The 16,824-nt window shown below is 36.5% G+C and overlaps 1 protein-coding gene across 1 annotated transcript in view; it reads right to left on the reverse strand.

Annotated features, from left to right (window-relative positions):
- Positions 1 to 2,469: 2,469 nt before the first annotated feature.
- The window catches only part of HGF (hepatocyte growth factor), a 56,027-nt gene continuing 41,672 nt past the window's right edge, over positions 2,470 to 16,824 (reverse strand). Inside the window, exons 11-19 of the mRNA XM_026052201.1 lie at positions 16,648 to 16,750; positions 14,892 to 15,031; positions 12,813 to 12,851; positions 12,225 to 12,321; positions 9,536 to 9,610; positions 8,794 to 8,940; positions 7,910 to 8,016; positions 6,038 to 6,183; positions 2,470 to 3,637 (exon numbers count right to left, since the gene is read on the reverse strand). Coding sequence (XP_025907986.1) covers positions 3,473 to 3,637; positions 6,038 to 6,183; positions 7,910 to 8,016; positions 8,794 to 8,940; positions 9,536 to 9,610; positions 12,225 to 12,321; positions 12,813 to 12,851; positions 14,892 to 15,031; positions 16,648 to 16,750 — 1,019 coding nt within the window. The 3' untranslated portion in view covers positions 2,470 to 3,472. The remainder of the gene's footprint in view (positions 3,638 to 6,037; positions 6,184 to 7,909; positions 8,017 to 8,793; positions 8,941 to 9,535; positions 9,611 to 12,224; positions 12,322 to 12,812; positions 12,852 to 14,891; positions 15,032 to 16,647; positions 16,751 to 16,824) is intronic.

The raw sequence follows: 16,824 nt of genomic DNA on the forward strand, positions 1-16,824 counted from the left end.
GCATGGAAATAAAGCCTGGCCTGCTGTTACACTTGCTCCAGAGCTCAGAATCTGAGTTTTTGACATACAAGGTTGTGAGTTGTTCAGTGCATGGCTGGAGGGAAAAGCACTGAGCAAATTTCAGCCCTGATTCTTTTGACAACCACACTCACTGATTTCAAGGGACATTTTGCCTGAGTAGATTCTAACCCTCAGAGACAAATTTGGACCCTCATCTGAAAACTCTTGACTCCTGTAAGTAGCTCTGTCAAGTGCTTTGGCATTGCCCACGGGAAAGGTCTGCAGGATGCCTCAGGGAATTGTAATCTTAAACTAGAGACAAAGATTTCAGCAGCAGCAGCAAAAACCTAGATCAGTACATTCCCAATGAGAGTTACAGTTTCTCCAAGGGTCATGAGGTCTATGAAAGAAAAAAAGAGATAGGGAAAAAATGTTCTTTTAGGGGAAAAAATAATTAATGAAGAATTATCAGTCAGTTCCAATGTCCAGAGAAAATAAATCATAAAGTCAAATTAAGTCAAATTAACTTCAACAGTGCAGTTAGGTCTTAATTAGGTCTTAATTCTGAAATTTTGTATCCAGTTATTGCACTTTCCAGAGTCCACGGACTATCTTCAGCAAAGAGAATAAAGTTGAACCTGTGGATTTTAAGAATGTCCTCAGATGAGAATTTGAGTTTTGTAGCCTTCTTACTCAATTACTCTTCTTTAATATGAACAAAAGCAAATATACAAAGTAAAGTTCAAATCCTACTGAAGTCAATAAGAGGCTTTCCAGGAATTTAGATGGGCACTACATCAGGTTCCCCTGTTATTACAGAAAGAAAAATGTCAGAAAAAAAAAAGAAGAAATATCTATACAGTGTCCCTTTTAAGAGAATCCTGTAGTTATAACAGTTGCCTGCTACAGTACCATTGGTACCAACAAGAAATATTCACAGGAATAAATGAAGTACAAATTCATTATCACATATTGTTATTCTTCTCTTTCCTTGCTCTCCAGAGTCTCATGTGCCCTCCAAACTGAGATGGGGGGAGCAAGAGCACCTGAGGAGCAAGTGCATACAAACATGTTAAGTTCTGGAGCATCAACTCTGCACAACTTACTTTACTGAGGTGCTGCCCAGAACAAACAGGTAAAAATCCTTACACATTGTCTAACAAAAAACAGTATTTTTATCATATATATATATATATATATATATAAAAATCACAGTCTTCTGCACAGCAGAAGCTTATAACTAAAATACTTTAGGATTCATTCTTTTTTAGATAGACATAACAAAATGCCTGAAATATAATACAGTGAGGACATAACAATTCTTAGTATACAAAAAGTGAACATGGAATCATACATTTTATCCACATTCTGCTAGTGATTGAAATCAAAACTTGCTTGGAGTTTTTAAAGTCTCTCCTAAAAAGTCAATCCCTTCAATAAGATATAGTCAGTGTATAGTAAGAATATACTCTTTACATATATGGCAATAATTAACTGTAGATACAACAGGCTAAAACCTGCCCTGTTCTAGCCTGGTGAGTAAGAAAGACCAAAAGGAGGAGAAAGCCTTCAGAGGCAGCCAGAAGAGATGGAGATAGACTATCCATGTAGCATCCACAACCTTAGATCCTCTGTACAGAGAAGTTGCATCTTGTCTGAGGAGACTATTTACATCACAAAAGATTTCAGAAGCTCTGAAAATGCTTCTTCCTATGTGCCAGTGAACCTTTTGGATGCTCAAGATCAATATCAGTAAGCCACTTAAGCATGGACTGAAACTCATCCCAGTTCACCAGGATATGTAAGTGTATTTAAGTCCCACTGAAGTCAAAGTGCATTACTGAAGGAAACAATTTGGTGAGTCAACATCAGGGCTGCCTCCCAGTGAAGCTTCCCTTGCATGGTTATTTTCTGACAGGGCAGGATTCAACCCTGCATCAGCTGAATGTAATGAAATGTTCCTTTATATGTCTGCAGCACGATGTCAGTTTTAGTGATTAGGCATTTATATATGGTACATACCTTACAATTTGCTACTGGAAACATATACAATTACATACCTCACAAACTTAGTAACAGTGCAGTTACTTATGCAATTACATGTACAGTAGTAAAAATAACAATTGGATATATTTTTTATCAATTTTCCAGAAATTACAGGGTAATTGGTGGTACGTATAATGAAACACTGCCATYTGCTAATTGTATAATGCTTCCACTCATATTACCAGAAGTCTAAAGGAGAATAAGCACTTTTCAGAGATGATTATTTGTTCCCTTTCCCCATAAACAGAAATGGTTTTACATATAGACAGAAAACTCAAGCTATTAAACTATTAGTGATGTTTTCCATGTTATACACAAGATCACATCAATCCTTGCAGCAATTTTATTACCCTGAAAGGAATTATAAAAAGGATATATTCTGACAATCTTGTTCTTAGGGTTTTAGTAAAGATTCAATGTCTCTGAAAAGACAATTGTGGTAACTTATATTTCCTCATTATTAAGTCTTTCAGCAAGGGGCCAGATTCATCTGTCCCTTTTTTTCTGCTTTAACTAGAATTAACTGAATTTATAAAATGTGTCTTTTGAGAAAGAGAGCATATTTGATTTAAGTTTMTTTTAATGACAAGAATGTTCACTATTAGATAATCAGGAATAATTTTCCTATGAAACACACTTGTTAGTATTGTAAATTCATATTTATTTCTGGGACTTCCTTAAATAAATGACTRACAATTTTCCAACCAATTCATTTCCGTGTCTCTTCCCTCATCCAGAGGGTTTCTTGAGATATCTCTTGGGGGACCATGTACACACTGAAGGGACCAAGTACAAAACTAGAGTCTATAAACTCTACATAAAAGGAACTGATTTTGACAGCTATGAGAGCTCCGCTGATCAAAGTCAGTCAACAATGAAAAGATAACTTCTAAAGAGACTATTTTTTAATGAAACATTCAAACTTTTAACCTCTCGTAATGTGAGAAGAGAAATAGGATCATATATGCTGTCCTTGACTGATACATATATCTCTCAGTAGGTCTTTCATCACATATAGAGAGAAATATATAGCTCGTAGAAAGAATAAGACATGTTAAATAAAACTCTTGTTTCTTTCTCCTTCTAAGATAATCTGAAGAGCAGCGTAAAAGAGGTCATATGATCTATTTCTACAAAACTGTTTAACACTCAGCAATAAGATCTTTGCAAAACTGTTTACCCATTCAAGTATCTTCAGGAGATATGTCACCATACTTGCATATACTGTAAGTTGCTCCAACATTTATAAAACAATACTGATAGACATAAAAAACAACAAAAACACCCATAAATATTAAAAGCTCAAAAAATGTRACTATCAAGTAGTTAAAAATCATTGATCTTTACATTATACATTAATTTAATTCTGTCCAAAATCATTCTGTGAGTGGCAGTTGTTGAGGTCTGCAGGGCATTGAGTTGCAACTCATCTGTARGTCAGCAGAATCTTACGTATCCACTTGGAGTAAAATGCCACTCGAACAAAAATCCCGGGGCGATTTCGGATGGCGCATCCACGGCCAGGAACAATCACCCCCATGACAATCTTCACCCTGTTTTGTTCACAAACCAAGGGACCACCATAATCTCTCTAAGAAAAAAATACAAAGAACGTCACTTCTGAAACCACTACAAGACATTGCTCCCACCTGTGTACTATTGCTGAGGTAGGACCTAATCTTGCCATAAGATGAACCCAGCTACCAACACCTCTTTCACATCCAGAGCTTATAGGAGAAAACATCACAGAGGCCCTTTGATCTTAGGTTGGTTCATCTAAAAGTTCAGCCATAGGATCTTTCTTTCTGTGCAATTCTAATGACTTTCAACTCTCACCTCACTACTAGTGACCTCAGTGTCCTCTTTCAGCTACCTGGCAAGCATAAKGTTTACTTATGTACATATAGACCTGATAGTCACATGAACCTTCCTTCCCATGGTAACAGACTTTGGATAAAAGACCAYAGACAGAGTCCATGATAGTGACAGGGTCACTAGCCCTCAGTTAACCATGTCACAAGGCCCTAAGATGAGAATSTATATGTTTTTGTAAGCAGAAAAATAAAACAAAGCAACCCTTCCCCAAAAAACAGAGCTGATAATATTTTGTAGTGAAAGACACCTAAGTAGTTAAAATATCTATATTTGTTATTCTGATTGAATGATATATATAGGCACCAATATATGTATATTCACTATATTCAGCTGAAATATGGTGTAAGGCCAACTTGGATGAAAGTTTTATTTAGCACTAAAATCTGCTAATTCATTTTAAATTAGATTAAAACTTTAATTTAAAGTACATTCATATAGACTTAGCACCTGAATATAGATATTAAAAAATTACAACAAATCTAGCAAACTGCCCACAAAACTAAGCAGGAAGCATTTGTACCAGAGCATGAGACACTGTTTCAAAAAACTACAAGCTGACAATTAGCATTGTATTCTCTCTGGATCACTACAGAAACAACAATGCTTGACCTTTATTTGCTTTTTTTTTCTCACAGACTGCAGAATAATTCCCACATGGRCAATGGACTATGTCAGTACCTTCAAAGCTGCTCGTAAAACATTTTGAAAAGTAGAGTTTCACCTGACAGTCTGATCTTGTTCCTCTGCCTAGTCTTTACTGAGGCAGGAGGCTTCAAAGGGAAAGTTAGGGAGCAGGAAACTATCCAATGATTAAGACTGATTACTAATATTAATTCAGTCCGTTTCTTCTTGCAGGGCAAAACAAAGTGCAGGATCCCTAGCAGATTTCTATGCAGCTGTTTCATTTATAAACTGTAACATGTCTAGGAGCTCATTTATAATTAAATATTTAATTTTGAAGAAAATGCTTTGCAATAATAAAATGATCCTGTGAAATATTAATAATGAATGGAACACACCTCAGCCTTAGGAAGATGTGATTTCCCTGTTGTTTTCCCCACCCATGAGCAGGAAAACGTCGATCTTTGATTAAAATCAGTATTAGGAATCCATCTCTTTTACTCCACATACTGAATGCAGACTAATACTAATGTCTAATTAGTATTAGACTAATAGACTAATAGACTATGCAGACTAATACTAATGGGGGTTGTGGAGTCTCCTTCTCYGGAGGTCTTCAAAACCYGCCTGGATGCCACCCTGTGCCACATGCTCTAGGTGTACCTCCTTGAGCAGGAAGGTTGGACTAGATGATCTCTAGAGGTCCCTTCCAACCTTAAATATTCTGTGATTCTGTGATTCTGTGATTCTGTCTACTTTCTTTCCAAACATCACCTCATCAGGCAGAGTTTGCACACAAAAATGATATTTTTCTGCTATAAATGATACACAGTATTTTCTCTCTGCCCTCTCTTCATCATCGAAACAATTTCCAAACCCAAAAATCTCTATCAAACACCACCATCACTGAAATAATTCTACTGTTCTCACTAAGGGTTGTCTCAGTCTTGATTAAGGAGACCAAATGCTACAGCCTCCTGACATAACGCTGAACTTTGCATACTATGGGGATCTTGCTCTTTCTTTTGTAACCAATTCTGTCAGGCAGTTATTTATTTATTCATTTATTTATTTTGCATGAAAATTCTCATTTACCTAATTAAACTTGCTTCAATCTTTGCTTTGCTTTATTCCGTCAAAACTGTTGTTGCTAGCACACAGCCCGTTTYAGCTACTGTTATACTGAACAGAACACAAACTTATCTAAGTCTAGCAAAGTATTTATGTGCATGAATGATTTTAATGTGCATTTAAGTCCTTTACTAGTGTGGTGGCAATGGCATAACTGAGGCAAAGGAACTTTTTTCTGGTAGAAAAAAGATCACTGGAAAGAAAGTTCAGCTTGCAATGCAAAAGGATTGATATATTTGTATTTTTTGTCATTTTTAAGTGTAATCCAGGGAGGATAATTAGATAAAACTTTTTTTTTTTTTTCTGGGAAAGAAGCAGCAAAGTTGATGACTCCTAATATATTCTTAGCAAGCAGACTATTTACCTCACATGGCCCGGCACCGATAGTTTCAGCTGCAGCACAGATTTCTGACTCATTCACAGTGATCTTCCCTTTGAGATATTGGTTGCATTTCTCATTTCCCAAAATAAACAGGTTTGCTGCCCGGAGAAGGCCATCGTAGTGAACTACTAGGATTGAGAACAGAAATTGCTATTAGCAAAAACATTGAAGAGAGAATTTGATTTGATTTATGTTGTTTCAGTAATATTTTCTCTGGAGGACACATGCTTCTTTCCAATTCACTGTTAATATGTGTTTGTCTTTTCAATTTCTTTTATTTGTTACGAGTAAGATTTAGGGGAAATGTGCTTGGTGTACATGTCTGTTTAAGTCTCTGAGAATACCTGAGTTTTATTAGTAGGAGGAAGGACTAGATAACTATATAAGAGGTGGATTTATTCCACATTCCACCACCAGCTTGCCTGAGAACATCACAGAAATTAGAAAAAAAAAGTGAGAGTGAAGATGCCAGTGGCAGYGTTTGGCTCCATGCTCCTTGCTTTGCATAGGAGAGATAGGGGTTAATGTGCAGTGGCACTGCCACCACGGCAGCCCAGGGCAGGATGTGTGACTTGGAAAGCGCTGTGGCAGCGAGAGGTCAGGAAGCAGGAGCCCTGCTGGGCTCATTCTCGATCCGCGTGTCGGAAGACCGGCCTACGAGCTGTGAACATAAGCAGGAGGCCTGGGCTCTGCACAGCAGCCTTGCCCTGCTCTCAGCGGTACATCCTGCTTCTCTAAATAAATAAATAAAAATAATAAAAATAAAGGATGTGATACTTCTTCTGTCCCTGCCTGGGATGCAGGGAGGATTACACTAAGTCGTACATAAAATACCATGCAAAATCCTTGGCTGACAGACGCTGTGCCTATGTGCCGTTACGTAAGGCTGCAATCCTGCAGATCCCATTACAGGCTCTCTCGTCCACRCCGCCGCATCCCCTGGGCCGCCTCATCCCCGAGAAGGGCTAGCGTGGCCACGCTGCCAGCATCAAAGCCGCCCATCGRGGAGAGGCCTGGGACGCATTACTTGCCACCCACAAAGAAATGTGGAGTCGTGGGGACGAGGAGGAGAAGCTCCCATGTGTCCCCCGAGCAGCAGGGCTGCTGCTCGCTGCTGCGACGCAGTGTTGGAGCACAGCAATTGTTGGAGTAATTATTGTCAACTGGCAGCTATTAAGTTTATCATCAACACATAATTAGCCAGATATAGCATTTACCAGGCTGAATAAATGTCTGTTCTCCCACATATTTGTATTTAGTTCACACACAACCTGTGTTTAATAAATACTAGGAAGGTTGCAAAGTCAAGCAAGCAAAAGTTGGGAAATGCCTGATTTCAGGCTCCCTATGTGTCTTTAATTCGCTGCTTTGTGTATGTTAATTATTACAATGTCTTTCATTACAAGATTCTGTAGTAGTCCTTGTTTCTTCCCCAGCCCCCACAAGGCTGCCTTCTTTGCAATGCAGAAAGACACAGCTCAGATAGATGAATCAGACTTTTTCCAAAAAGTTAGAACTCTTCCAAATAATCCTGCCAGAGGTTTTTTAACACACAAAGCAGTGTATTCTTCTCTAGTTATTTCTCTGAAATGTTTGAATCACTTTGCCTGCCACTGAAACAAAAAAAAAAAAAAAAAAAGGAAGGATGGACCAGTAGAAAATATTTCATATTGAATGATCTTAGCTAAAATACATATAGCTTTACACAATTATAAAAAATTAAAATTGCTTTTAATAACAAAAAATGTTGGACAACCCCAGCATTCGGCAATGTCAGTAGCCTCACCTATAACGACCAAAGGTAGGAAGCAAGCTGTCAACATATTCATTTAATTTTTAAAAATTGTTTCTTACATCCAGTGTATCCCCATCCATAAACACTGCAAGAAGTCTTCTCTGGAATGGTGCATCCAGAAATGGGCAATCGTATTATATCTACAAAATTTGTCAATATGGCAGGTCTGAAAAGAGAAAACAAATAATAGATGTGATGAATTTTACTTGGCATTCCAAAGTGTATCTTAAGAATTACATTAAAATCTATCATAGACCTATGATAGCATAGGTCTAAACTAAAAACTGTGCCAATCTTCCATCTTTCTTTCTTTCTTTCTTTCTTTCTTTCTTTCTTTCTTTCTTTCTTTCTTTCTTTCTTTCTTTCTTTCTTTCTTTCATTTCCCTCTTTGGAGAATATGATAGATCTTTCTATCTACTTTTTGTGTTACAGCTGTGAATTTTCAAAAGATTTCTTGAAATGCTGTCACCACTTTCATGCTATTTAAATTGGGTTTTCCACTTAAAAGAAGTAATGATGACATTTCATTTGAATAAATAGTTTTGATAAGAAGGAGATAGTTCAAAAGTTCATGTATACACAAAGATCTGACTTACAATCTGGTGCTTATTCTAAGCACACTAAAAGCACATACTTTTTTATTTTTTCCTTGCTAAACCTGCTTATCAGGAAAAAATGTGGTAGCATCTGTTTTTTTGAGTAAGGTAGATGAGCCTGCATTTCTGCATATATCAATAGAAAAACAGACACGTAAAATATTCATGTTATGCYGGATAAGTGCACAGAAACAGCTGACACGACCAACATTATTTGTCTTCTTATAGTTTACCCTATAAAGATGTCATCTGCAGTACTGCAAGAGCAGAGAACTGAATACACAATTCATATTTAAAAGGAATCTCAGGAGTTGAAAATCCTGGAGATAGTGATGGTAAAAACTAACCTGCTGAGTTTCAGTAAGACCAGATCTGATCCTTCAGGGCCATAGACCAACTGGGAGATATTCAGAACTTGTTTATGCTTCTCTTCTCCCTTTCCTTTGATATTATGGACTCCAAGCCAGGCTTCATAATCTTTCAAATCTTTGTACCTAAATGAAGCAAAGCTGGTTAGGCTTTTACTGAGTGCATAATAACATAAGACACAAAAACACTCTGCTTAGTATCATTATGAGGAAAGATCTTAACTAATACTATTCAGTAGAAATGGATCCATGCTGCCAATTGCTTTTCCAAAATCAACATGTTCAGATGTAAGTTTTTGGGATGAAGTCACTACATAATTTTAAATTTAACTGTTACTAACTTGTAATTTTTGTTTCCTAATAGTATCCAAACATTTAGATCCTTGGACAGTGTGAACCTTCGGTTCTTTTTGAGATTTGCCCAAGATTGCTGTTTTATTCAGTCCTGTTCGGCAGAAGCACAAGATTCTTTTTATAAGGAGGCAATTGTGTAGCCATTGCAGTTGGAAAACATATTCATACTTCTAGGTAAAAAASCCAGAGATCTCTTAGATTAACAGCAATAATAATAGAAAATATCAGGGTCCCACAGGACTTTTTACATCACAAGAGCAGTGTTAGCGCCAAACAGGAGGGAAAAAGGCCGTATTTAAATGCAGAAAGTGTCATGCTGCTAAGTAACAGAAAATATATAAATTTCAATATTGCACTACTACTGTACCGAGAAGGGAAACACTGTCTTGCTGTTAGAACCCAGTCTTCTTTTATCAAAGAGCCTCCACAGATATGTTTATTCCTGAAAAATAGAAAACAAAAAAAGGTGTTTTCTTCTATTCAGGCAAAAATTCTAAAAGTATTTTTACTGTCAACTTCCCAGATATTTTTAATGCATTAGTGCCAGTAAAAGCTGGSTTTTTGACAGCACCCCCAAAGTTCAACTCTGTCTCTTTGCACTATTGCTTCAGTATAGGAACATGGCTTCAAAACCTATCACCCAGAAGACGAAAAAGAAATTTGGCTACTCCCTTTGCTTGCTGTTGGATCATTAGTAAGGGAACTACATAACAAAATAAAATTAGGGGAGACTTCTTTGTAATAGAAACTGGACTGAAACTTTCACATAAGCCCCTAAACTGCCACCAGATGTAAACAGCACTCGATCATTATTCAAGTAGGTATTATTCAAAGCATTGACCTCAAGGTGGAGACTTTCTGTGTGATTACTAGTCCCAKGAGATTTCAGTGCCCACATACTTCAGTTGGAAACAATCTGCAGTGTATGACATCCTACATGTGATTATAGAAATACTGSAGCATAATATATCAAGGAAAAATCTTACAATTAAACATGACAGTCCTTTCAGGAATTAAGAAGCATGTGGAATGTAGATTAATTAGTTTCCTTCTTTGCGACTTCAAAATCACATTCATTTTCTGTTGCTCTTTGGAAAGCGAATCAGAATTGTCAGCAAGTTGGGCAAAGCTTAACAATCTCACAATTTATAAATTCAAATCACACAAATGTTCACAGCTTTTCAGAGTACTACTGGAAGGAACCCAGCCTTCATGTGCAGTTCAAAGACAGAAGAATAACAGACGCTAGCCATTTTCTTTTTCTTTTTTAGGGGGTTGGGGAGGAGTGTGTTTTGGTTGAGTAACRAAATATCTCATCCAAAAAGCTGCACTCTTTTTTAAATCTAGGCTRCCCAGTTTTATTACAAGAATGTCATAAACAGGAGTGCAAATGTGTATTCTTGCATATTATCTTTATGTAACGGTTTACAAGATTGCACCATCTGCTTTAGAAGATTGACCAGTGCACATATGAAGATTAAAGTTCTCATTTAAATATGGCCCATATTCAGAGTAGTGTCTCTGAAATAGATGAAATTCCTCTAAACATGCTTAATTATATCTGATAATGGAATCTATATCCTATATATGAGGATGTGATGTTGTGTATTATTGATTTAGTGACTTATTTAGCATTTAGCCTCAATTGCGAAATAGGAAGCCAAGTTTGTAAGCACCACTAAGCCTTTATCATCCAGGTAAACATGGCAATTTCATTTGGAGATGTGTGGTTAGATTTTTCCCCAAAAAGATTAGGATTCACTTGGGAAACGCTCCACTCCATTAAAAGTGCTGGAGTCATTAAATTTTTGTTCTAGAACTATGTTCTACTTGATTCCTTTGCAACAACACAAAATAAAAATACATTCTTATACTCACATACATATATCTAAAATACATTTTGTCACTTAAGTATTTCAGGAATTTCACTTTCATAAAATAAAATATGTTTATTTAAATAATCCTTTATTTAAATAATTCTCCTCTTTACTTATCTAAAAGTTCCACAGCAGCAGTTATCAAAGCCTATATAGACCTCGATGTGTGAAGAAAATAAACATTTCCAAATAGTGACCTATCTAGGTGTCTCTTCCAGACATAGAATGATATTTCTCTAGAAATGTTTTTCTGGGCCATCTTCTACACTTCTAAATGAACTGATCCAAGGCCATAAAACTTACAGATTACCAGGGTGTGTGAACAACCTTCAACAGTTTTTCAGCTCATTAAAAGTAATGCAGAAATTACATTTTTAATCCTTCCTTTTACCCTAATTTCAAGTTAGATCTATTTGACAACATAGTTTTAGAAGGGCTTCCACTGACAAATCACAAGCTGATAGCACTGAGCTGTACTTCAGTCTGTATTAACAGACAAAAGATTTTTCTTCCCAAGCATGAGATATTTCCTGTTATTCATTAATGATTCACACTTCAGTGTAGCTGATGAGTTATTAACCAAACAGTAATGAACACAAGAAGCTGTAATTTTGTGTTCTGGCTTTTATGTAATAGCAAAGTAAGATCTTGCATAATGTAATAAACATTTCCAGCAGTACGCTTTAGGGTCTAGTTTTACAAGATGTATTTTTTAATACAAACTAAATTTCAAGTGCATGTAATGATAAGAGTAAAAAGTGAAATTTGACATGGATGTAAATGCTGAACCCATCAGTTTGAAGAAAAATGTATTGCTGTTAAAGTGTAACTATTGGTATGAACCTCAATTTTGTTATAACAATGGCAAAAATAACAGTAATAATTATGCTGGACACTAAACCAGTGATATGAAAAGATCTGCAGTAGCTAATCCAAAAAGGAAAGGTCTATATATGCTTTACAAGCTGTTATTTGTAAGCTAGCACTAACAAACATATAACCATCTCATTGACAAGCAGAACACTGTGGAATCACCAGATGTTCCAGAAATGCTATTTTCTACTTTTACAAAATTTAAAGGAAACATAGATGCAAAATTATTGTTGTCACTTTTTTCTATTGTCTCCCAAGCAAATACTCTATTATATGCATTGTTTTTCTGTTCAAAGTGATAGTTACCTGTATGTCAGACTAACCATCCATCCTTTGTTAGTCTGTGTTGGGTTTCCATTTACAACTCTCACCTGTTTTGTTGAGGCACAAGGAATGACAGTATCTGAAAGCAGGTCCAGAGATCACATTTTACTAAAAACAGCGGTAGGAAACCTGTACAGTTGCACATAAGGACCACAAGAAGGTCAATATTTATCATGGATAGGGTTTTCTTTCTTGAGTAAATAAAATTTATTTCTAAAGAATTTAAACTACTTCAGTGAAGCTGAGCTCAGTTTCTATTAATGTTTATAGGGGATTCTAAAATATACATATTTAAATTAGTTTATTATGGAGATTCACGTAGTTATAAAACAAAAATCAAAAACAATTACTATATCTCATGACTTGCAAGATAGGAAGGTGAGAATATAGCTAAGAAAGCTATTGACAAATCAAGGAATTCTCCTTGTTTAAAAGTGTTTTTTACCAAGCTGTAGTTGTTTAATTTTTATTTTTAATGGATCTTTTTCAGTATCCCAATATGGAAAGAATGACTAGTTTTAGTGGATGCACTATACACAATGAACACAGTACATTTGCAAACTTACTTACCATCTAAATTGGTTGTAATAGGAGTTGTATCACCTTCACCTAGACAGACACATAAGACATCCATAAGACAGAAAACTTAAAAGGCATCTRAGATTGAACAGGGTCACAATAAACTAGAAAGCAGCATATTCCTAATTCATAAAGTTTAAAGCTTCAGTGCTTTTTGGTTAGGTTGTAAAGGTACAATTTGATAAGGATTAACCAGAAGGCAGAATTTCCTTCCAGAAGAATGGAAGAGAACTAAACATTTTGCAGTACTGTGTTTCAAATATATCAGACTACAAAAAAAGTCAATCTTAAAAATGGAGCTGTGGTGGGTTTTTTTTTTTTTTTTTAATTTTTGGTGAGCTTACAGGAACTATAGAAGTCAAATATAAAATCCAAATAAGCTCTAGTGAAATTTCCTTTTTTGCTAAAAACCTTTGAAAATTGAGCAGTTCTTGTATGTCACTATCAGCAAAAGATTCTTCTGATCTGAATGTATTCTCCAAAATCTGCTTTGGTGCTTTGGTTCTACCCTCTAGTCTAAACCAAAATTTAGTTCCAGTAAGTCTCCTTAAAGGTTATTGAAAACATTTGCCTTCAGTAAAGTCGCCTGCAGTGTGTCCCACAGGTATGAGCCAGAGGTATGATTGCACCTCCTCAACATTTGCACAGGCAAACCTAAAACTGCTTCATATGGTTTTAGATGGAAACCTAAGACAGTAGGTTGTTTTATATACATGTAACATGTACAGAAATATAGATCTATAGATAGATAGTTTTATGCATATATAGATATAGGGATGGATGGATGCATGCATGGATGGAGGGATGGATGTCCTATATCTTTCTAGATATAGGACAGCTAGATCRGACCAACTAGAGGCACTGGGTGTTTGGTAGCTGACAGTACATCGTCTGTATCTGTTATGCTGTTCTCACTGTCCRAAGAAGCCACTAATAATTTAAAACTAGTCTACACAAGTTAGGGTTGTGAACTAGACATATCCCAGTTCTGGAATTCAAGTCCGGACATGACAATACTCACCATTTCCATAACCCTACCAATAAATGTTGCAGTGAATATTTCCTTAGGAATTCATAGATCCAGATAATGAATTCAGAGAAAGTGAAGAGAGTTTACTTTATCTAAATTGACACAAATAACCTTTTGCACATTGTGCTTGTTCTCCACATAGACGACAGAAATCACCTGGGACTTCAAATATCACTTCTTAGAGCTGCTGCAGCTCAGACTATGAGCACATGCAGCATATTGCTGCCAGGGATGAATGTAACATTATTCTCGACCTCTAGAGATCACAGGAATGTATTCAAGAACTTGATTTACCATTTAAACAACCTCCCAGGATATACAGCACTATAGTTTTGAAATATGAATGAAGAGCAACATCTTAAATATGATTTCACATTCTTCTGTATGATTTTTTTTCCGCTTACCTTCAGTTAGTCACTCAATCCATTTTATTTTTGCTTATTTAAACTATTCTGTCTTTTTTTTCTTAACAGACCACTTCAGTGGAATGATATTTCTAATTCTTTCTAGAAGTTAAATMATCTCATAAACATCTGAAATGCCATCTAATCTACATAACACATATACACATCAGTATATATGTATCAGTATACATATATATATATATATAGTGATTTAGTCGCATTCTGCAAGCAAGTATAGAATACACAGAGAAACTGTGAAACTTGTAACACAAAAGATAACTGYCCCTGGATTTCCTAAGACCACCGTCAGTGTTCTGACTAGTTCTTTGTGTCCTTCCAGTCGTCATTCAACACTTAGATTTGTTRGAAAATATATGACCATTTTTAATAGTCCTTTTATGCTCCTGCTGCATAAATAGGCCTTAAAATCTCCAAGCTGGTCAAGGAAAATGACCCCTTGTACATATATTGCACAATTTTGTCTATTCCTTCTCAGTCATGCACAACTAATTCTTGATAGAATTACACATTTTCTGCTGCTGTGAGTGACAGTCAAAAGGTATAGATATGCATGTGACACCACAGCTTCACTGAGACTGCACAGTTGGCAATGCCCGAGGCACACTGAGTACTCACACCGAGAAATAGGGCAGTAATCCCAGGGAACAAGAGGATCATCTGTGTAACACCAGGGACCATGAGCATCATCATCTGGATTGCGGCAATAGTTTTTCTTCAGTTTACTAACATCTGGTTCTCTGAATATTGGTATATGCCTACAGGGAGAAAAATTCAAAGTGSTGAAAAGCTTTATAATATAGCCTAAATTTTCAAAGGTTAAGTGTTGTCTTGCTCTGCATTGTAGATCTTGTCTGATTGAGAGGCCTACAGGTCTGTGTTTATGGCTGGTTAAAATCAAAGGGAATCAGAGGTTCAAATATTTGCTGGCTCTGGGTCCAAGTTTTCCCGGGTTGGTATTTTAAGCACTGTATCCACTGGACAGCTGGGAGTTTTCTAGATCCCTCATTGAAGCTGAAATGCCTGGATCCCTTAAAGAAGGGGTTTAAAACTGATTGGAAAGGTGTCTGTGTTGCCTGCAGCAATTCTGCAGGCCTGTTCAGGGAACGCAGGTCCCCCCCTCACTGCAGGTGAACAGTGAGAAGAGGGAGAGCACAGAATCTGCTCAGGACAAGTCTAGCGAAGAAGGACTAATGTGAGAAAGTTAAAAAGACAAAAGCAGAAGGATGTACAGCTCAGAAAAACTAGTGATAGAAAATTGAATATAACCATCCGTGGGGCTTAAGGTTTGGGACTGAAAGTCTTAAATGGAGAAAGCTGGCAGACAGGAGCACACAGGCTTCTTATTTCTCTTATCATCTTAGMTCACATCCAACCACAACATCGCTTATAGCAAATCCATAAATTGGATATCCATCTATTCATACTATGAATACATCAATACGATTGATATCCATCCATAGTTGGATTAGTCTGTGGAATGACACAGACCTTACCCAGATGAGAAAAAAAAAAATGTGAAAGGAAGGGGGAAGAATTGCTAGTTTTCTGTTAGAACAACAACAAAAAATGTTTCTATTTGAGCCAGTAATGTGAGTGACAGCTCAGACAAGGGGCGATTTTTGATGAGACTGTATTTTTGTCTGTTACCTGAAATTCATCATTGTTGTTATTCCTGAAATTTATTTTTTCTCCTAGAGCAAGCAGAGACAGTATGGAGAATCCTGACCTATTTGAAAAAGTCCCGGAAACTCACAGTACCTTTGGTTGACCGGTTCATTTTTATCTTAACAAATGTTTTGAATTAAGTTGTCATTTCCACTGCTTGAATAGGAAGCCAAAGTAATAATGAGCAGTAGAAATTGCAAACTGCTTTAATGGCCTCTGGTGTCAATGGCATTAGATTACAGACTCATAGGATAACTCAAGTTAGAACGGATCTCAGAAGGCCTCTAGTCCAACCTCCTGCTCAAAGAAAGATCAGCCTTGATCAGGTTAGATTACTCAGAGACTTATGTTCAGTACCTTGAAAAAGGAAAATGTAAATGAGGAGCAAATAACATGACCTTCTTCTGCTGTGTTCCTTCTATCCTCGTCATAGAAAAGAAGTATTTAAAGGACAGAGATCGAGTAAGCCGGCCAGTAAACTAAATGCTAAGGATCACCCCAAAGACTGCAATTAGTGGTTAGCCTGAACAAAGACATGTTGTGTAATATATTTAAACATTGAAAAGAAAAAGMAGAGAAAAAAACCCTACAAGCCGTAGGGCATAAGGGGTTATTTTAGAATCTCAGCAGAAAAAGAGATGCCATCTGGAGGCAGTATTTATTTAGGACTCAGTGAACCATCTCTTTCTGTTTCATGTATACACACCTACGTAAGTCTTCAATATTCTTGTCCCATGCGGAGCAAGTTAGCCCAAATCTTGTCTTGGATAAATTCCCCATGTAACTCTTGCCATTGCCACGATAACAATCTGAATAAATAAGGTTGAGACAAAAAAAAAAAAAAAAAAAAAGTGATTGTATCACAGAGTATATGCACTCAGCA

The sequence above is a fragment of the Nothoprocta perdicaria genome, unplaced genomic scaffold (genome assembly GCF_003342845.1).
Source record: "Nothoprocta perdicaria isolate Ctin4 unplaced genomic scaffold, notPer1 scaffold_85, whole genome shotgun sequence".
NCBI classification, from domain to species: Eukaryota; Metazoa; Chordata; class Aves; order Tinamiformes; family Tinamidae; genus Nothoprocta; species Nothoprocta perdicaria.